The 22,511-nt window shown below is 40.3% G+C and overlaps 1 protein-coding gene across 2 annotated transcripts; it reads left to right on the top strand.

Moving 5' to 3' along the window:
- Positions 1-288: 288 nt before the first annotated feature.
- SPG21 (SPG21 abhydrolase domain containing, maspardin) lies at positions 289-20,620 on the top strand. Of its 2 annotated transcripts, XM_061430082.1 has the most exons (9): positions 537-627; positions 4,431-4,517; positions 7,121-7,282; positions 12,668-12,748; positions 13,628-13,773; positions 15,629-15,737; positions 16,421-16,528; positions 18,568-18,708; positions 19,938-20,620. In XM_061430082.1, exons 2-9 carry the CDS (start codon positions 4,455-4,457, stop codon positions 20,052-20,054), a joined length of 927 nt encoding a protein of 308 aa, XP_061286066.1. In that variant the 5' UTR covers positions 537-627; positions 4,431-4,454; the 3' UTR covers positions 20,055-20,620. The 2 variants fall into 2 exon arrangements, with proteins under 2 accessions (XP_061286065.1, XP_061286066.1); XM_061430081.1 differs by lacking the exon at positions 4,431-4,517 and having other exon boundaries at positions 289-627.
- The last annotated feature ends 1,891 nt before the right edge of the window (positions 20,621-22,511 follow it).

Raw genomic sequence — 22,511 nt, 5'->3', positions numbered from 1 at the left:
AAAAGACAGTATACAAAGACTTGTTCATCAAAGCCTGTAACCCAAAGGAGTTCCCTCAAAGCTTTATGCCGAGAACTGCAGGCGAGGCAGGTCCCAAGGGTCAGGCGCCCCTTTCTTCCAGTCCCACAACCTTTCCCTCGGTGCTCACGTCATATGAGTGACCTAGAACTGACCCTTGAGTCTCTCTGGGCCTCCTCCCGGCGCCCCCGCCCCCGCCAGAGCGGATGCCAACTCTGCAGCCGGCAGGATGTACGGAGAAAGCCGGAGTCTCTCTCACTCTGTGGTCCAACCCGCCCCGTCGCCATGGTGACCGCCGGAGTCACGCAGCTCCACCCCTTCCTCGCGACGTGGCCCCACCCCTCCGAACCCGGAAGCTCGCGGCTCGCGCCCGCTGCGCGAACAATTCCGGAGGAGGGAGGGCGGCGGTCCGGTCTCGCTCGGTCGCGCGCCCCGCCCCTCGGAGGCCGGCCCTCCAGCGCGCCCCCACGGCTAGCAGCGCTTACGGATTCTGAGCGCTCAGGCCTCCAGCCCCAACCCGGGCCCCAGCAGCCTCCGAGGCCGGCCCCCTTTCTGGAGGGAAGAGCCGCCTTGGGAGGAGGGACAGGGACCTGGGGGCGGCCACGGCAGGTGAGGGGTGGGAGGGGTCCTGGGAATCCTGGGATGTGGATGTATGATGTGTTTGTGGCCGCAGGTGAGAGTGGTTTGTAGTGATTACGGCTGCCTCTGTCGGTGTGACTTTGTGAGTGTGGCCCTGAGTGGGTCGGCTCATGTGACCATGCACGTGATTGCACGTCCCTGTGTGTGTGTCTAAGGTCGTGTCTTGAGTTCATGGGGGTGATCGGTGTGCCTGTGACCCTGCCTTTGTGTGGCTGTCACCAGTGGGACTGGAAGAAGGTGGAGATCTGTGTGTGTTTCGCCTCGGGTGGGGGGTCGGGTACTTGACCTGGACATACTCCTGTAATCCCATATTGGGGCTACACTGCTGCAGCCCAGGAACGCATTTTTCCTGTAAACTTTGAAGAACTCTGAGCAAACTAGTTATTTTGGAGATTGCATCTCAGCCTGAAAGTGATAAATGCCTTTGTCATTGCTGAGCACGGGCCAGGTGTGAGGAAAGTGGCAGGGCTAAGCTGTCTCACTTTCCTCTTCTCCTTGTCCTCGGGAGTCCTAAATTCTGCATTTATGCTGCTTGTTTGTCTCCACCTACAATGTTCCAGCTCCTTTTGGCACCGAGCTTCAAGAGACTGAGGGGTAATTGAATAGCTGTGTGCAAATTTCCAAAAGCTTTAATACTAAGACAGGGTACAAGATGAGATGTGACCGTCAAAATGTCAAGTAGTCAGCTTTTCCTCCCATGAGGTTTAGAAGATAATAGAGTAAGTTTCTGAAGATAAGGATAAATCTTCCCCCCAGGAAACCTAAAAAAAGAATAGCTCTGTACTGATGTGGTGAGGTATGGAGACTTGCATTAAAAAGCCAAGGGCATCCTCCAGAGACCCTTAGGTTCTAATATTTTGCTATTGCTTGTGTCAGTAAGAATCATAGATTGTCTGTATGTAGAGCATATGATTGAGGAAAAGGATCAGAAAATCTCTGACTAGTTGAACTGGTTAGATGACTTAAACATTTGTAAAGGCGATTTCATTGGCTGTGAATTGGCAGGGTCTGTTGAAATCCTGAGGGATAAGTGGACTGTAAAGTGGCTGGTTTTGGTGAAACCTTGATGGAGAAGTGCATGTAATTCTTGCACACTCAAAACTGGCAGTTTTATCCTGGAGCAGCACAAGGGCCAGAGAGGACTGGGTGTCTAGAGCACTCTCTGAGAAGGGGGTTTCCCTAAGCAAGACGAAGGGAAAATTCCTGCCACCCATTTCCCAGCAGCATGAACAGGTGCTTTTGTTTTTGTGAAGAATTGTGAGAGATCAAATCAGCGTTGAGCTCCTGGTCCACATTCTTTCTTATTTAATACCGATCAGTTGGATCACAGTCTCAGTGAACCTTTTTTTTTTTTTTTTTTGCCATATGCAGAATGTTCCCCTTGTGACTTGGAAAAGTATTCCCTTGTAGTGGATGAAAGAGAGCTAGGAGAACAAAATTCCTTTTCATACCACTCACAGCCGCTTTCCCTTTGCAGCAGTTTTTTCCCCTCTTAAATATCAGTTGGTCATATGCAACATTTGGTATCTATCTTACGTTTCATGTACTGCCAAACTAGCACAAGTGTTCACATCACTTGCTTCTATAAAAATGTAGTCACCGTTCAGTGGAATCTCCAACCAGTGAGATTAGTTATAAAATAAATGTTATAATATTGAGTGGTTGTGGATAATACTGAAGACTGTGGTAAGGAACCTCGTTCTACTTACTCCTGAGGGAAGAAGTGAATGACAGTGAGTGTGTGAGCCTGTGTACAATGTGTGTGTGTATATTTGTATGATAGTTTGGTTTGGATGTTGCAACTGATTCCAAACTATGAATCATTTATTTTATCCCAAGTTTGGTGAATATAGAAGCAAAATTACTGACTTTAGTCAAAGTGTTTTGAGTAGGTGTTTTGTTCTGATCTGTTGAGTAGGGATTTTTTTCTAAACATGTTTTTGATATTTCCTCCTGTAGAATAGTGATTGTTTATAGTAATGGTATACTAGAAAATGTCTTGATTAGGCAATAGTTAGATGACATAGGAATAGTTCAAGTCTGTCCAGGTAGAAAGTTTTCCAGAATTAACTATACTTAGCAGTTGCTTTCAGTTAAAAGCACTGACCAGCTTAGAGAAAGGCTATAGTTCAAATGGCTTCAGTTTTTTAACATGTTAATATTTGTTAAGAGAAAATGGATATGCAAAGAATGATTTTCTTAATTTCAGTATGAATAAGAACTACATCCATGCACATTGATTGTCTGTATAATACTGGCTGATGATTTTCTTCATATTTTAGAACCACTGAAGATTTCAATAAACTTTTCTAAGAACCATCCCAGCCTTGAAAGAAAAGGCCAGTTATTACAGTGTTAAGGTTGTAAACCTAGTTTAATATTGGATGTCTACATTTACCATCTCCTTGGGGTTCAGTTTAGTAGCCCCCAAGGCTAGAGGTAACAGTTGAGATTGCTGAGTGCCCTTTTTTTTTGAGGGAGCAGATGTGGAGGGCCAAAGAGGAAGATTCATTGGCTTAAGAATCCCTGGCACCTGACCAGCCCAGAAAAGCCCCTCTAAGTTTCTCAGTTCACAGTCAAGCCTAAGACTTAAGTCCTAGGGTCTCAAACTCATCCTAGCCCTGCTAGGAAAGTCCAGGCTTGTGCTGCAGTAGAGGACATGATGCAAAGGAGCATTTGAGTCCTTCCAAACCAATGGGTAGAATTTCGTCATTTGGCAATAAGAATCTGCAACAAGGAACTATAATTTTCAAGTTCCTGTTATGAAACAACATAGATTTTTAAGCAAACAGGGGCAGCTTTAAGTTGAGGATGCCCAGCCAATGTAACACTAATAGGTACCCAGGTTAAAAGGGATTCTAGGATTGACTAGTTCGGCCTGCTTAGGATGCAGTCATTTCATTTAGTCGACAGATAATGCCTGCTGTGTACGAAGCACTATGCTGCACTTTAGGGAGAGAGTAGTGAAACAATCCTAGATGAGAAAACAAGCCCCCAAAGGGTCAGTGACTTTTCCCAGGTCATAGAACTATAAAAGCTGGAAATCATTAATCTCACAATAGAAGACCACCTGTTTTTTAAAGGCCACATGTTTTATTTTTTTGCTAGTTATTGTGCCTTCAGGAATGTTCTGGTACTTTATCATGGATCTTCAGCGTGCATTATATCACTTTTACCACATCCATATGAACAGCAAGTTTTTCCTGTATTTTGCATTAAAATCTACGTGTGTTTCTGAAGCTGTCTTCTCCTAGAGTTAGATTTATGGCATTTTATGAATTTTTGAGGAAGCAGACTTAGCAGCAGCAGCAGGCTTACATGAACTCCTTTTTCTAGTGTGGACTGTTCCCTAGAATTCTGTCAGACAGGAACATCTTTATTAACATAGATTCTTAAGGTTTTGTTGAAAGACAGGCTGTTCTACTGCATTTGGAGTCATGTAACTAGGACAGGCAGTCAGGGGTCAGAAAAGACTGTCCTGTGGTCCTGGTTTTGCAATAGCCATGGGATCTTGGGTAAGTCATTAACATTTTCTAGACCAGATTCCTCTTTTGGAGGAACTAAGGGGGTTGGAATAATTCTCTCTCAGGGTACTTCTTGCTTGCTCCATGATTATAGGATTTCACCAATTGTTTTCTGTTGACAAGGTAAAACAGCCCATTTCCTCAGTTTTACCTTTTAAAGTATTGTTGGTAGAACCAGACCAGATTCTACATTTAGTTCTGATGTAAACATGAATTCTTGACATGAAACATCACATGCTTTTATTTCAGGGTTAACCTCCATTTCAGCTAACCATGGGAGAGATTAAAGTCTCTCCTGATTATAACTGGTTTAGAAGTACAGTCCCCCTTAAAAAGGTATGTATGGTTTTACTACACCTCTTATTTGCAAAATCTTGTATTGTTTTTCATGTGTGATTTAGACATTATGTCTTAGTAGTGTTTGAGAATAAAGGTTATTGCCAAATATCACGACTGGATTGCAGAACATAATGTTCAACCCCTTCCCTGTCAAGTATAATCAACTTTTGAGACTCATTCAAGAGTAAAAGTCAGAATAACTGTACTCATTATTTTGCAGTTGTTTTTACATATTCAAGCAAGCAGGAATATGTGTACTCCTCTGTATAGTTTGGTGGAAAGTGTAAGCAACAGCACCTGTACAGTAAGTGCAGTTAGATTCTGTTAGAAACCATTTTCCTGTTCTTCAAGATTGAAGATTTACATTATAGATCCTCTGTTTGCCATAATCTGTACTCATTCTGTCATAGTCATCTTTTAGAAACTTTATTTGCCTGGGTTGTCCAAAAACCCTAAACACTTATGTTGAAGTCTGTTGACTGTGAGTCTCAAATTAATCCCAAATGCTTGGGATCACACTGACAAAAGTTGTGTCAGAATAAAATCTTTACTGATCCCCTTGCAGAAGTATTAGAGTACTATGATCTGAAGATCATCTATGTTGCTGTTAAAATTATTTTGTCAGGGTAGATAGCTGTGGAAGTAGCATGCAAGTTTGAATTAATAACAGAGTTACTCTTCCTATAGAAATTTGAGGTACAGTTTCTACATAGAGACAGAATACCTTCCACTATTGTAGGAAGTCCCCAAATACAGTTTAACAAAGTGGGTAGTGGTGTGCCCATTTTACAGATGAGAAAACCAAGGTTCATGGAGGTTAACATGTTAAAGTCACATAGTCTAGTAGAGTTTGGGTTAAAATCAAATTATCTGGCTTCAAAGCAGCTTGGCAAAGGGAACCTGCCTTTCTTCTTGCTACCCCAGGAACTACTGTCTGTGCTAGAAGAATTGCCACTGGAGTCCCTCTGCCTTGTCCCATCCCCTCAAGTAATTAACATGGGCTCCTCTTGATGAACTCACTCAGCAAGCTAATCACTAGACCCAAAGCAACACAAACTTACCGAAATATACTTGGAAGTAGTTGTAGGAAGTAGTTTCACTGATATAGTGTTCTCCTTTGGTCAGTTTGGTCCGTAAGTGATGAAGAGTTTGCTTGAAATTTCATAGTGCTAGATTTTAATTTTAGAAATCTGAATATCATATCTCATGTTTTATTATTAGAAGGTTGGAATTTACTGGATGCACTATCAATGGTCACTAAGATTTTTCACTACAATCACAGCAAAAAGAAACATGAAAAGCAAAAATGTGAGTGGCAGAATCCAAAGGGCAAAAACATAATCATGAGATATACCGTCACTTGTGGAAGTCCGGAAAGTATTGGATAGGGCCCTCTAGACTTTGCCCTGCCCTGTTCATCTGCTAAGTGACTCCGGTTAGCATGCTGCCACCCACACTGACACCATAGGCCCCACAGCACTGCCAACTTGGAGCTCTCAGAAGATGGAACTTGGGGCTTCCCTGGTGGTCCAGTGGTTAAGACTCCGTGCTCCTAATGCAGGGGAAAATAAGATCCAGCATGCCACATGGCATGGCCAAAGAAGAAAAAAATAGAACCTTGAACCTTTTAATATAAAAGTAGGATAAGTATTGATTTGCATTGGCGTAAGTTCAAGCAGTTAATGTACTTTTCCAAATAGCACCAAAAAGTCAGCCAAAGAGAACGAAAATCACCTATCATGCAGTGCATACTGTAGCGAACATTTTTGCCACTATTGAACACTCAGTATCTGCCAGACTCTGTGCTGAACACCTGATTTGTCTCAGCTCATGTAATGCTCATCTTTTTCCCTTACTGGGTCAAAAGCCACTAAATGAGGAAGGTTTCTGATGACCTTCCTCCTTCTCATCCCCCTTTCCCCCAAAATCCAGTTTCTCCCTGAGCCCATTCCCCACACCTGACCGAATGGTTTGAAATACTCTCTGGGGACAGTGACACCTATACCTGCCTCATCCCTCCTCTCTAGCAGAGGTCTCTGTCTCAGAGGCTTGGGCTAGATCAGGTTCCTGAAGCATCTCACTCATGGTCCCATCTCTACCCAGCTTCTCCCCAGAGCCCGGAGTCTTTTCTATCTCTCGTCTCCCCTTTCACACACTAACCCTGCTGATCCCAGCCAGCCCTCTGGGCCAGCACTGGAGAATGACTCTGCAAATTGTCCTCCTCCTACGTGCGCGCATGCACACACACAGCAGAAATACGGGGAAGAGTTAAGATGCCATATGCAGAGTTTACTGTTTAATGGTAAACAAAATAAACTTCAAATAGTCATGACTGGAGAGGAAAATTCCAAGCTGAGAGAAAAAGAAGCTCTCGGGAAAAGTATAAAGCAGTTCCATGGACTGTGTCAGTTCTGAAGAAGGAAAAGGAGACAAAGCTGTTTATTATATGTACTGGTCTGGTGTGATCCCCACGTTAGTGTGTAAACCACCAAGACAGTGGTATTAAAATTGTCAGCGAAGTTACGGTGTCAAAATAACTATTAACATGTAAAATCAAATCCATGAGATTTTTCATTTTCTTCTTATAACTTTCCCTCCAGATTATTGTGGATGATGATGATAGTAAGATCTGGTCGCTCTACGATGCAGGCCCCAGAAATATCAGGTGTCCTCTCATATTTCTCCCTCCCGTCAGCGGAACTGCGGATGTATTTTTCCGGCAGATTTTGGCTTTGACTGGATGGGGTTACCGGGTTATAGCTGTAAGTATTGTTGATTTAGGATAACAGTGCAGGTCCACATTTTCTGATTTTGTGTGTGTGTGTGTGTTTCTGTTTCTGAGTATAGTAATAGGCATGTTTCTTATTGTAAAATACTGTTTTTCATTTTTAAAATGTGAAAGGGAGTTTTTTGATGAAGGTGGTATGGTTTGAAAACAAACGGAGGCGCAGAGGAGACAAACCTTTATCGAAGCTTTCTCTACCCTCAGCTTGAACGTGCATTTCCTGAATAAGTCTGACCGGTAGGAAGCATTGTTGTTTATAGATGAGGCTGAGGTCTGGACATTTTAGAGGTGGCTGAGGGTCACACAGCCAGTAGGCAGCAGAGGGAGAACCCAGCTCAATCTTCTGACCCCATTTCCTCCCCCCTTTTATTCCGTCACTGCTTGTGAGCAGCAAAGGGGACTGAAAGCTTGCTTTACTGTGAGTCTTTGACAGGTGAGGTGAGGTTCATTAATTAGCTCATATCCTTCACATTTGGTTAAAAAGTTTGTTGTTTCTAATTGTTATCACTGCTGCTGCTGCTGCTTCTGCTAAGTCGCTTCAGTCGTGTCCAACTCTGTGTGACCCCAGAGATGGCAGCCCAACAGGCTCCCCAGTCCCTGGGATTCTCCAGGCAAGAACGCTGGTGTGGGTTGCCATTGCCTTCTCCAATGCATGAAAGTGAAAAATGAAAGTGAAGTCGCTCAGTCGTGTCCAACTCTTCGCGCCCCCATGGACTGCAGCCTACCAGGCTCCTCTGTCCATGGGATTTTCCAGGCAAGAGTACTGGAGTGGGGTGCCATTGCCTTCTCCGTGTTATTGCTGAGTTTGGTCTAAATCTAGTTTTGCATCGGTCATTCTTTAATCTCCCTCTCTGGGAGGAGGGCGTAGGCGGGAAGGCGCCGTTGCTCACCATAGAGTGTTCGGCACACCTTGACTAGGTCAGGATGGTGGACTTCGGTTTCCTAACTTCCCTGAAGCAGAGGCCCTGGCTTTGGAGTTGGCGGTTGTTTTCTGGGACCTAGAATGTTAACATGTAAATGGTACTCCTCATGGGAGTACTGCTGTTAGTATACATTTTATTTACTGCCTAGAGGAGAGAAAATGTGGACCAGGGCTCTTCTCTTAGAAGGAAACTGAAAATTCCACTGGGGCTACCACCAACTGGGGTCACACAAGACAAATGCAGTTCCTCTTCCTCTTGACAGCCCTGCTTTTTCTTGGAAAAACTCGTTACTTTCGGCCGCCTACTTTCCCCCCAGGTCTTGTCTTCTCCAGGTAGATCTCTCCAGAGTCTTTAACCATTCCTCATATGGTGTGTTGGAAGCCCTGCCATGCAATCCTCCCTTGTTCTGGGTTTTCAGTAATCCCTCTCTGCACAGCATTCCAGGAGAGGAGGGTGGTGGCCGCCCTCGTCCTAGTCCTTTGCAGCTGAAGTGGTGACACTTTCTGTCTAGGTGATCGCTGTTGGTCAGCCAGGAAAGGGGAAACTGAGCAGCCCCCCAGCTGTCTGTCTCACTTTTGAGCGTTCTTCAAAGCAGACAGCATGTTTTTGGTTCTAAACTGACAGGGCACACAGCCTTGCCTTTTGCCTGGATATTTCTTCTTGCCCTCAAGCTTCCTGATGTGGGCATTCCCTATTTCTTAGCTAGATAAAGAATCAAGGAAAAAGACAGCAGTGTCTTCAAAATCACTTTGTCCTTAAGATTTGATCAAAGTGCCAGGAGATTTCTGAAATTTTACTAGACATCTGTTAGTATCCAGCAGTTAAAAATGCATGGGTCCTTTTTTCATTTACATTTTTATTGAAATAATTATAGATTCACATGCAGTTGTAAGAAATAATAGATACCCCTTATATACTTTGCCCATTTTCTCCCAATAGTAACGTTTTATAAAACTGTAGTAGAATATCACAGCCAACATTGATGTTAATATAATCCACCAACCTTGTTCACATTTCCAGTTTTACTCATACTCATTTTGTCAAGAGATTTTTCTGCATCTGTTGAGGTGATCATGCAGTTTTTCTTCAATTTGTTAATATGAGGTATCACACTGATTGATTTGTGAATATAGAAAAATCCTTGAACCCCTGAGATAAACCCCACTTGATCATGGTAGATGATCTTTTACTATATTGTTGGATTCAGTAGTATTTTGAGGATTTTTGCATCTATGTTTATCCGTGATATTGGCCTGTAATTTTCTTATTTTGTGAAATCTTTGTATGGTTTTGGTATCAGGGTGATGGGGGCCTCATAGAATGAGTTTGAGAGTGTTCCTTCCTCTGCAATTTTTTGGAATAGTTTTAAAAGGATAGGTGTTAACTCTTCTTTAAATGCTTGATAGAATCACCTGTGAAGCCCTCTGATCCTGGACTATTGTTTGTTAGAAGTTTCTAAATCATAGTTTCAATCTCTTGTAATAGGTCTATTCATGTTTTCTATTTCTTCATGGTGCGTGTTCCTATTGATTTCTCCTTTAAGCAATTGCCTGTATATTGAGGTGCTCTTACATTGGGTGCATATTTATTTACAATTGTTATATCTTCTTGGATTAACTCCTCGATCATTGTGTAGTGTCCTTCTTTGTCTCTTGTAACAGTATTTTCAAGTCTATTTTGTCTGATAAGAATATCGCTCCTCCAGATTTCTTTGATTTCCATTTGCTTGGAATACCTTTTTCCATCCTTTTAGTTGCAGTCTGTATGTGTCCCTAGATGTGGGTGTATCTCTTATAGAGAGCGTTCAGTTCAGTTCAGTTCAGTCGCTCAGTCGTGTCCGACTCTTTGCGACCCCATGAATCGCAGCACGCCAGGCCTCCCTGTCCATCACCAATTCCCGGAGTTCACTCAGACTCATGTCCATCGAGTCAGTGATGCCATCCAGCCATCTCCTCCTCTGTCGTCCCCTTCTCCTCCTGCCCCCAATCCCTCCCAGCATCAGAGTCTTTTCCAATGAGTCAACTCTTCGCATGAGGTGGCCAAAGTACTGGAGTTTCAGCTTCAGCATCATTCCCTCCAAAGAAATCCCAGGGCTGATCTCCTTCAGAGTGGACTGGTTGGATCTCCTTGCAGTCCAAGGGACTCTCAAATATATGGGTATTTATTATTATTAACTTGTTTATTTGGGGCTGTGCTGGGTCTTCATTGCTGCGTGGGCTTTTCTGTAGTTGCAGCAAGCAGGGGGTCCTCTCTAGTTGTGGTTCATGGGCTGCTGATTATGGTAGTTCTTCTTGTGGATTCTTTACCACCGAGCCACCAGGGAAGCCCTAGATCTTGTTTTTTGATCCATTCAGCTAGTCAGTGTCTTTTGGGTGGAGCATTTAATCCATTTACATTTAAGGTAATTATCAATATGTATGTTCTTAATTGCTGTTTTGTTAATTGTTTTGGATTTGGTTTTATAGGTCATTTTTTCCTCTTCCTCTTTTTTTCTCTTCTAACCACTCCAGTATTCTTGCCTGGAGAATTCCATAGACAGAGATGTCTGGGGCTACAGTCACAAAGAGTCGGACATGACCAAGTGGCTAACATACTTTCACTTGCAATTTGATGACTATCTTTAGTGTTTTGTTTGGATCAGTTTTTCTTTTCTATGTGTATCTATTGCAGATTTTTGGTTTGCAGTTACCATGAGGTTTTGATATAGCGTGCTCTCTCTGTCTCTCTCTCTCTCTCTTTCTATACACACACACACACCCACACCCACACGATTGTTCTAAGTGCTGGTCTCTTAATTTCAAATGTATTTCTAATGTCTTGCATTCGTACTCTCCTCTTCTCATGATTGCTGAGTTTGATATCATATTTGTGTGTGGATGATTTCCTACCTTTTACTGTATATTTGCCTTTACTAGTGAGCTTTCTCATTTGTAATTTTCTTGTTTCTAGATGCGGCCTTTCTTTTTTGTCTAGAGAAATTCTTTTAGCATTCATGTAAAGCTGGTTTGGTGGCGCTGAATGGAACCTTGCTGAGTATTCTTGGTCGTAGGTTTTTGCCTGTCATCACTTGAAATATATTGTGCCACTCCCTTTGGGCCTGGAGTAGCATCATTACTCCGAATTCTTTTTCAGGTAGAGTGCCTGTCTCCACTTCATTTGTTCTTCTCGGGTTTTATCTTGGAACACATTTCTTTGCATATCATTTTGTCTAGTTTTCTGTGTTTGTGGCCTCTGTTCCTCAGGTGTCTCATTATGATTTCTTCTTTGGGTATAGGCTTTTTTTTTTTGGTAGGCTTAAGCCTTTTTTGTTATGGTTGTTCAGCAATTAGTTGTGATTTTGGTGTTTTCATGAGAGGAGGGTAAGCTCAAGTCCTTCTACTCCACCATCTTGTCTCCAGCTTTTTTTTTTTTCCCCTTTGCTTATAGTCTCTCTTGCTCAGAGTGTCAGATGCAGAGGCCTTCCACCTGGCACTTTAGGCCAGACACCTCAGCTCTGGGACACTCCTTAGGGCACAGACATTTTTAAATTAAAGGATTCATAAAAATGTCATCTCCTTTCTTTTAGGCTATCATCTGACTCAAACTCTCAAATTTTTGCTAGGAAGAGTCTGTTCTCCATCCTGCCTCAGAAAAGTGGAATCGTATCCACGAATGGAATTTTAATAGTAAAACTAACATATTACATCATATCTGAAATTATCCCATAATTTACATGGTGGTAATCTATCCCAATGATTTGTCATTAGCCAAATAAATCTAAGTGCTTAAAACAGCAAGCCTTTAAGATGAATCTTACGTGTATTAAAGGGCACCCTTAGGTGACAAACCTGAGTCCCCTAGAAAGGAATTAGTGACTTGTGTTTCTTTTTCTTCATTATTGTCAACGTTAAGGGGTTACCTGGGGTCAAGCACCTGAAATGTTTAATCACAAACAAAAGTACTACAAGAAGTCAGATAGAATGACTAAGTCAGTAAACGTAGAGGAACAATTTTATTGAATACTCCCTTAAAGAAATGCTACCAAAAAGAGAGGAAACTCTCCTTAGAAGGATTTCTAGTTCTGAGCCATAATTCAGAATGAAATTGGTTTAAGGGGAAAACAAAATTTTCTTACTTGAATAGGTTCTGCTCTGTTCACCCTTGAACCTCAGAGTTTCTAAGCTATTTGGAAAGGAAATTGATGTGAATTGAAATTGTTGTATACGTAGTATCACTAGAGTGTGGTTTTTATTTTTATTTTTTTAATTGTTCTGTTAGATAAAATTGGAATTTTGAAGTCTAGGATAAGATGAGAGCTTATTTTCCTATGTTTTGAAAAAGGAGCAGAGATTGAGCAAATGAGAAACACTGTTGTGAGAGCCCTAAATTTTTCAGATACATATGAGTTTTATTTTACTTTTACAATTTTTAAAATAAATTTAAAACTTGTTATATTCTAGTTGCAGTATCCAGTTTATTGGGACCACCTTGAATTCTGTGATGGATTCAGAAAACTTTTAGACCATTTACAATTGGATAAAGTGAGTACCTTGAAACTAGTTACTCACATGTGATTTTAATGCAACATTTACGTCATTGTCTGGTGTTGTCTTTTTTTTTTAATAACAGCTCTTTAGAGCTAGAATCACATACCATACAGTTTACCCTTTTAAAGTGTATAATTCACTGTTTTTTAATATATTCAGAGATATGTGCAACCATCACAACAGTCAATTTTCGAACATTTTTTCCACCCCAAAAAGAAACCCCATACTTAGCAGTCACCACCCTTCTTCCTCCCTGGAGCCCTGTCTGTGGATTTGCCTGTTATGGATATTTTATATAAATATAAAAATGTAATTTGTGGTCTTTTGTGACTGGCTTTTTTCACTTCGCACGAGATTTTCAAGGTTCATCGATGTTGCAAATTCTATCAATAACTCATTTCTTTTAATTGTTAAATAAAATCCCATTGTATGGATGAAACACATTTTATTTACCCATTCATCACTTGATTTGTTTCCACTGGTTAGTTATTATGAGTGATGTTGCTATGAACATTCTTACACAAATTTCGTTTTCAGTTCTCTTGAGTACATGTCTAGGAGTGGAAATACTGAATTACTGAATTAAAATTTCTGTTTTCTTAAACAGAAACTGTAAAGTAGATTCATTTTCTAATATAATCTGTGAATAACATTTTTTAACTAATATAACATATACACCACTGTATTTTTTCTTGACAGGGTATAGACATTGCATTTAAATACAGTATTTCCTAAACTTCTAACTGCTGTAAATATTTCAGTCTAATGACTGGTGATAACATTATATTCTGTGGTTGGTGATAATTAAAACAGTTTTTTGATACTTCAAGATTAGTCATTGTTTTTAGGATCCTTGTGTTTGTTTCTAATTAGGTTCATCTCTTTGGGGCTTCTTTGGGAGGCTTTTTGGCCCAAAAGTTTGCTGAATACACTCACAAATCTCCCCGAGTCCATTCCCTCATCCTTTGCAATTCCTTCAGTGACACCTCTATCTTCAACCAAACATGGACCGCAAGCAGGTAAGAATGTAAACATGTGACCAACAGTTTTGTTATTTTTAGTGGAATTGAAAATGTTGATGTTTGGTTTTTTTGAAGCATTAGAGAGGGAGGGGCCATATATACTTTTGTCTTCTGAAACCATCCTGGCTTTTAGCATTAGAAACAGTCATCCTTGCAAAGGAAAAGAATTGAGAGAATTCTAACTTCAGTGTTTCCCATTACTTTAAATCATTGTCTGGCTTTATTATAGTTCACATGCCTTTACGGTTTCCCTTCAGTGCATATCTCACTGATACTGTATTCTGCTTGCTCCACTTAGTATTTTGTGTACAGAGTCCTGTGTAATGACTGTTACAGTTTTTTTAAGGCCTTCGGCTTCTCTCAATTTTTCATCAGGTTCTACTGTAAATCTTTGTGTGTAAATTACTTTTGTTCCTCTCTTTCTGGGTTATTTCCTTGAGATAGGTTCCCCGAAATGGAGAGACTGTTTAGTTCGCTGGCACTTTTACAACATTAGTCTGCTTTTTAGAAAGATGGAGAGGGCATAATGCTTTGCAAGGCAACCAGTGGGGTACCTGCTTTATTGGAGCCATCCCTTCGTTGATTTTATCATTTGAATTAGTTTTATAGATGTCTAATGGTACCTTAAAACTGACTTCACTATATTTCTTTCATTGCTAACAAGGCTAGGCTCTACCCCCCAAAAGTAGCCTATTGACTTAACTTACCTGAGTGATCAGATTGGTTTTCACAAAATGTTCTAGGTAAACATTGTTTTCATGGTTTTCACAACTATTTACTATTGCATTCTGATTTTTTAAAAAATGTTTCCTGATGTTTTCTCACTTATTTACTCAGCATTTGTGCAGCAATTTCTTGTATGCATTAGACAGATACTTCATGTCCAGATGATGCACCAAAGATGCATCATCTTTTTGATGATTTTTTCATGTTGTTTTGATTGTCAGAAGTCAAGACTTCCCCTACTTGGTGCTCTTGCACATCAGTAATTTTTTATCAAATGTCTGAATACTTACTATGTGTCACACAGAGGCTTCAGGGGTGAACAGAGCCAAGAGGATGACCCCCCGCCCCTCATTCACACACAGAAAGCACCCCGGCAGCATCCCCTTTAGAAGTTAAGAAGCTGTTGGGATGGTTTGGAGTAGAGAACTTAGATCATTGAAGGTGACTGAAGATGGCTAACTGGTCCTTTATAAGGGACATTTACTGAGAATGTATATCAGAAGGTGGTCTGTACCTTTTATAAGTCATTTTCAGCATAGGTTTAAAAAAATTCATGTTTACCCTATATAAGGGCTCCCAATGTAATTAATGGAGTAAACTCTAACTAAAGATCACATATAGAAATACATGAAGATTGAATTGCTTTGAATTAGCCCAAGAATCCCCTAGTAGCAATAGTAGGTATAATAACTCTGTGATTTTACTATTTTGAAATCTATCCTTTAATGTTAATCAAAAGGTGATATAAACCTTAAGATTGATATGGTAAGTGTTCAGTTTTCCACAAGTAGCTTAAGCCATTGAAAATAAGGCCAACTAGAAAATAAAATCTTGGAATTATCAGAATGTTTATCTCAATAAAGACATTTTGAAATATTGCTTATAATTATTCCCAATCCTCAAAGGTTTGATCATATGAAACCATAACTCTTTGGGAACTTGAGAAAGCATTTATAAAAACTGGATGCTTCAAAACTAGCTCTTTGAAGGAAGAGACTAGGTTTTTTAAATCTCTAAATCCCAAATGCCTAGCTATACAGAGCTTCAATATTGAATGAATACTTGCCACTCATGTATTGTCTTGTAAGTTTAAATGTCAGTTTTTTTGTTTGTTTGTTTTTTACAGCTTTTGGCTGATGCCATCATTTATGCTTAAAAAAATAGTTCTTGGGAACTTTTCCTCTGGCCCAGTGGACCCTATGATGGCTGATGCCATTGATTTCATGGTAGACAGGGTAAGGATCATGACCTTGGGGAGGGGACACCTTGACCTGGGAATTTTCATGTCTTCTTGGTTCCTGAGAAATACCTGTCTCATTCAGTGTGTGTTAGAGGTGTTTGTTAAGTATTTTTCCATATTAACTTTAATACATCTAGATGGATATTACGGCTGCTGAATAATTTATCAGAATCATTTGGGGAAATTTAAAAAACACAGACTCGAAGGCCTCACACTAGGCCTTGAACTGGAATCCCTGGCCGAGGGCTCTGGGAATCTGTTTTTACCTCACTCCTCCACTTCTGCCTCCCAAGGTCAGTGTGATGGAGCAGGTTTGTAGATGTGCAGGTAGAAACTACTGGATAGATGATTTTTTCTGAGGCCTCTTCCAGCTCTAAGATCACTGAAATGTTTCTCTGTCTTCATTAAGCTTCTGGAATGGGCTTGCTGCCCACAGGCACCTGGTTGAAGAGGCAGCTCAGGTTGAGGGTTGTGGAAGGCCAGGTGCCCAGAACAGAAAAGTATCACCACTTCCAGGGCCCAGTTATGGTCTCAAATATATTGTGTCTCCTCAGTGGTTAACTTACTGGCCCCACCACACATAATGCCACCTTTATAAATGGGATATTATCTGTGGATCTAATGTAAATGTGAAAAAAATTTTTTTGAAAAATCTTTACCTGTGTTTTTTTCCTGCAGCTGGAAAGTTTGGGTCAGAGTGAACTGGCTTCAAGACTTACCCTGAATTGTCAAAATTCTTACGTGGAACCTCATAAAATTCGGGATATCCCTGTAACCATTATGGATGTGAGTTTTCTTTAAGTAAAACAGATGCTTTACCTTTTTTATATGTATATGTCAAGATCCACCTTACAAATCATTTTACGATTTTTCAGTGTTGCTTCAAACACTGCATTGAATTTGTTTTTACCACCTGCCCCCAACACAGCTTTCTCAATTTCAAAAAAAATCTTTTATTGCTTATCCTGTATTTTTCCTGGAAGGAATGACACCATTGAAATAAAAATAAATTTAAACAAACATGGTAGTCCTTACCCATTTTGGTTTGCTTTGCTGTTCTTTTTAAGCTGTTACAAATCTGGGCAGCAAAACGAAGGTGCCAGAATCCCATAAAGTCCAGTTAACACAAAAGCTTGCTTCTTACATGTTTTTTTAATTATAGTAAAATACACATAACAAAATTCACATAACAAAATTTAAACTACTTTTAAGTGTACAGTTCAGTACCATTAAGTATATTTATAGTGTGGTCCAACTGCTACTGTTAGCCATCTCCAGAACTTTCCATCATCCCAAACTGAAACTCTGTACCCATTAAACAATAACTCTTCCTTCACCGTTACCCCTAGAGACCCTAGTAACCTTTGTCCTGCTTTTTGTCTCTATGAATTTACCTGTTCTAGGTACCTCATGTAAGTGGAATCATAAATATCCATATGTATCTGGCTTGTTTCGCTTAGCATATTTCTAAGCTTTATCCATGTTAAAGCATATGTTAAAAATATCCAATTATCCTCCAATTAAAAATAAATTTAAAATTTTAAAAATCATTCCCTTTTACGGTTGGATAATATTGCGTTGTATGTATATACCGCAGTTTGCTTATCCTTTCATCTGTGGATAGACATTTGAGTTGTTTCCACCTTTTGGCTACTGTGAATAATGCTGCTGTAAATGTTGGTGTGCAAATACACATTCAAGGTTCTATTTTCAGTTCTTTTGGGTGGTGCATACCTAGAAGTGGAATTGCTGAATCATTTGATAATTCTGTTTAACTCCTAGAGGGACTGCCTTACCGTCTTCCACAGGGGCCATACCATTTTACATTCCCATTAGCAGTGCATAAGGTCTCCAATTTCTCCATATCGTCACCAGTATCCTTGTTATTTTCTTTATTTTTTTCTAATAGTGGCCACCCTAATGGATGTGAAGTGGTATTTCACTGTGGCTTTGACTTTTTATTTTAATCATATAACTGTTCTGTCTCACAATAGATTTATTCCTAAATGCAAGTAATATGGTATTTAAATTAAAAACTGATTTTTATCAGGTTATTATGAACATGTACAATAACTTACTATTTTCTATTGTAATTGCTACATTCCAACATTTACCACGACACAGAGTAAGCTTGTCAATACTCTCAAAGAAATATATGGTCCTCACAGTGCATTTGCTCTGCCTGCACTTTCAAAGTTATGGTCACCACTTAAGTACATGGTCACTTAAAATGTCTAGAAGTTTTAGCAAGGTGGAGACGCACCTGTCTTTATTTTCATGGTTTTTTTTTTTTTTTGTCTTTTATATTATTTGAATAATTTTTGCATGAGTTTGAACATAAATTTGTGTGAGTATTATGATTCTTGAGTCATATATTGTAAACGTTCAACAGTGGCTCCCCCAGGAAAGGGCCTGGACTTTTTATCTAATATTCTTAATTTTTTAGATAATTATTTTCACAGAGTATATCACACATATAACTGCTTTTAAAATACTAAGTTCTTTTGGGGTTTCATGATCTTTTTGAAATTGGTGTTTTCAGTGATTGCTTGCTATTAATGTTCTGTTAATTTAATTAACTATCTTTGAGGACAAATGAAATTCATGGTATAGTTTTTTTCCCCTAAACAATGCAAAAGACATTTGGCAGTAAAATCTGTGTGTTTTACTTTGGAGTTAGAGTCACTAGGGATGAGCAGAAGGTGGTGGCCCAGGCTTCAGAAAGGTTCAACCATGTCTCCTGTAAGGAGTGCTTGGGGGGACACTTTGCTTAATGTGAAAAGAACACATTGAAATAACAGTTTTGTCCTCATATTCTTCTAAAGGTGTTTGACCAGAGTGCACTTTCAACTGAAGCTAAAGAAGAAATGTACAAACTGTATCCTAATGCCCGGAGGGCTCACCTTAAAACAGGAGGCAATTTCCCATACCTGTGCAGAAGTGCAGAGGTGAATCTCTATGTACAGGTAGGCCCTTGGATGGAACCCAGAGTCTATCGTTTGAAACATAAAGCTTTTTGGTGGTGGAGAGAGAGAACTATAAAATTCTCTGTAGGAATGAAGCACTAACTTGATAAAGGTGGTCTCCATGAGTAATTTATAGAATTCAAGCATAGTAGAGACACCTGGGTGCCTGTCTGCCCACTCTCCCTTCTCTATGAACCACAGGCCTGAACTCACACACTGAGGAGCCATTTGGTACCATGGAACCTTGGCTCCCAGATTCAAGGAATTCAGTCAGGACACCAGACTTAAATGGAGTCAGTCTGAGTCCCATGAAGTGACTTCTTGGTCGAATTTTAATGCATTAAAACGTACACACAATCTAACACACACCACCTCTTCAAACACCTGCCTAAACTGATATTAGAATAGTGTGAGAAATGGCTGCTTTGCAGTTTGGCAAATAGTGTCATGACTTAAAAAACCAATCATGTTCTTTGATCCTGTCTGATTCCCAGAGACAGTCATTATGATATTAGAACAGCAGAGGATGGGAAGGACCTGATTCATAGCAGCAGAGGAGAAGGGTAAACACCTGCTTGAGAAGCAGCGTGCTGCAATTTAAAATGTTAGTAAGAAAATGTAGTTGCCCAGAAAGACTGGTTACATAAAGATTTTTGACTTTTTGTTTTCTAATTTTCCTCTAGTTAGTATATATTACTCTAGTTTTTTAGTGTTTGTATGTTTAGTTTTATTGAGGTATAATTGGTTTTTTGGGCTTCCCTGGTGGCTTAGACGGTAAAGCATCTGCCTGCAATGCAGGAGACCCAGGTTCAATCCCTGGGTCTTGACGATTCCCTAGAAAAGGGAATAGCAACCCACTCCAGTATTATTCCCTGGAGAATTACATGGACAGAAGAGCCTGGCAGGCTATCGTCCACAGAGTCTCAGTCAGACACAACTGAGCGACTAACACATACGTAGTTGGTTTATAATGTTAGTTTCACGTGTTCTACGTAGTGATTCAACATTTTTAGATTAGAGATTATGTTCCATTTAAAGTTATTGTAAGATATTGGCTATATACCCTGTGATGTACAGTATCTCCTTGTGGCCTATTTTATACGTGGTAGTTTTTACCTTTTAACCCCGTACCCCCATCTTGCTCCTTCCCTGAGTACTCTATAATTTAGAAGTAGAAATTATTAATATGCGACAGTGATGTTTAAAATAATCATTCTGCATTTCTGCAGATACATTTGCTTCAATTCCATGGAACCAAATACGCAGCTATTGACCCATCGATGGTCAGTGCCGAGGAACTCGAGGTGCAGAAAGGCAGCCTTGGCATCAGTCAGGAGGAGCAGTAGCTGTTAGTGACGAATGGTCCAGCGTGTTTGTACAATCAGTGACGTCAGTGCCCGCCAGTCGGCCTCTCTTCGGTTGGTCAGGTTCACCGGTTATCACTGTGTTTGGAACTAGGACTGATGGTCATCTTCGTGACAGGCAGCAGCTCTTCTAAGCCAGTGTAACTATTTCCTCTTCAGTTTTTTTAGCTTTTGAACTTAAGTACTTTTGGAGACTCCCATTTTAAGAACTGTGAAAATTTTGCTACCGAAAGTATTTACCCACTATGTTCTTAATTATTAATTTCTTAGTTTGGGGGTTTTGTAGATTTTTTCCTTTTCTTTCTGTCTTCCTTTCTTCCAGTTATTTGCTGTAAATGCTGCATAGCCACGTTATGTATAGCACATTTGTTTTTTTATGCTCTCTTGGTTATAACAGTTATTAGAGTGCCAAGGCCGTCACCCACTGTTTGCTCTCCTGCAAATCAACTACTTCTAATTTCCAGTTAAGCCAGTTGTTTTTAATTTTGGCTGTTGTCTTTCTACCCATTACAGTCTTTGGAATAAAAATTCAATTTCAATGAGTTGAATTTTATGATTTTATGATTTTTTTGGCTTTTATGATTATCGCAGCTGCCAAATGGGCTGCCTACACATAGGACTCTGAGAAGCAGAGCATGGTGTTTGCCAAACCTGTGTGACTTTTGGTAAGTGACTTAATCTCTCTAAAGCACACTTGGCTCATTGTTAGATTACAAAAACAGTGATTTACTGAGCGGCTGCGCTGGCAAGGTACTTTTCATACCTGCTTTTCACCACCTCAGTGGAAAAATTTAAACACACATAGAGAAAATAGTATAATGAACTAAATCCCCATCAGCTTCAAAAATTATCACCTCATTGATGGTGTTGCATCATCTCTTACTCCACCCTCACTTTTTCTACACATACTCATATCACTGGGTTATTTTAAGGCAATTTCTGATATCTTATTTCATCTGTAAATATTTTTCTATGTACCTCCAAGAGATAATGCCATTATCACACTTTAAAAAATTCAGCAATAATTCTTTCATACTAATATCCAGTCAGTGTTCCTATTTGTGATTCTCTCATAAATTATCTTTTTACAGTTGACGTGTTCTACTTAGCTTCCAAAGTTCACACTTTGGAAGGACCAGAACCGACCAAAAAGATCCTCCATGACAAAAGATATTAAGAAGAAATCACAACCAGATGGATAGGAGGGGCACAGTTACAATGTAGCCAAGTCCCATACCCCCAGGTTGGGGACCCACATACAGGAGAATTATAATTGCAGAGGTTTTCCCAAAGAGGGTTCCGAGCCCCAAGTCAGGCTCCCCAGCCCAAAGGTCCTGCACTGGCAAGATGAGCCCCCAGAGCATTTGGCTTTGAAAAGCAAGCAGGGCTTACTTTCAGGAGTCCCAGAGAGCTGGGGGAGGTAGACACTCCTCTCTCAAAGGGTGCACACAAAACATCACATGTTCTGGGTTTCAGGGCAGGAGCAGTAATTTGATAGGAGCCTGGGTCAGACCTACCTGCGTTTTAAAGTTTCCTGGAGAGTCAGGAGGCAACTGCAGCTCACGCCAAGGGTATAGACACTGCTGGCAGCCAATCTTGGGAGCTCATTCTACCATGTGGACACTGGCACTGGCAAGTGCCATCATGGAATCCTCCCTCTAGCCTGGCTCTGGCTCAGCAGCCTGCATGCATCACTGCTGGGATGCCTCAGGCCAAGAGTTGAAAAATATACTAGAAGAAATCAACAGTAGAGTTAATGCTACAGAGGAATGGATCAATGAGCTGGAAGATGAAGAAGTGGGAATCACTGAAACCAAACAGAAAAATAATGAAAAGACAAAGAGACCTCTGCAGCAACATCGAGTTCACTAATATTCACATTATAGAGGTTCAAGAAGGAGAAAAGAGAGCTGAGAACATACTTGAAGGCATAAAAGCTGAAAAAGTCCCTAACCTAGGAAATGAAACAACCAACCAATCTAGGAATTGCAGAGTCCTTACGGGATTAACCCAAAGAGAAACACACTAAGACACATTGTAGTCAAAATGGCAGAAATTAGAATATTAACCCATTACTGACTGGAGGATTTTTGCAGAAACTTATACCGGGGGCTATAATATGTCTCTGGTCTGTAATGTGTTAAAAGCAGCAAGCGAAAAATAAAAGGAAGTCCTATAAAGCTATCAGCTAACTTTTCAGCAGAAACTTCACAGGCCAGAAGAGAGTGGCATAATATACTTAAAAGTGATGAAAAGGGAAAACCTACCACAACCAAGAATACTCTACCCAGCAATGCTGTCATTTAGATTTGATGGAGAGATAAAAGCCTTACAGAAAATAAAAGCAAAAAGAGTTTATACCACCAAACCACCTTTACAAGAAGTGTTAAAGGAACTTCTCTAAGCAAAAAAGAAAAGACCACAACAAGAAACACAAAA

This window comes from Bos javanicus, chromosome 10, assembly GCF_032452875.1.
Source record: "Bos javanicus breed banteng chromosome 10, ARS-OSU_banteng_1.0, whole genome shotgun sequence".
NCBI classification, from domain to species: Eukaryota; Metazoa; Chordata; class Mammalia; order Artiodactyla; family Bovidae; genus Bos; species Bos javanicus.
Note: the sequence above shows the minus strand (reverse complement) of the source record. Positions and strands in the feature narration are given on the sequence as shown.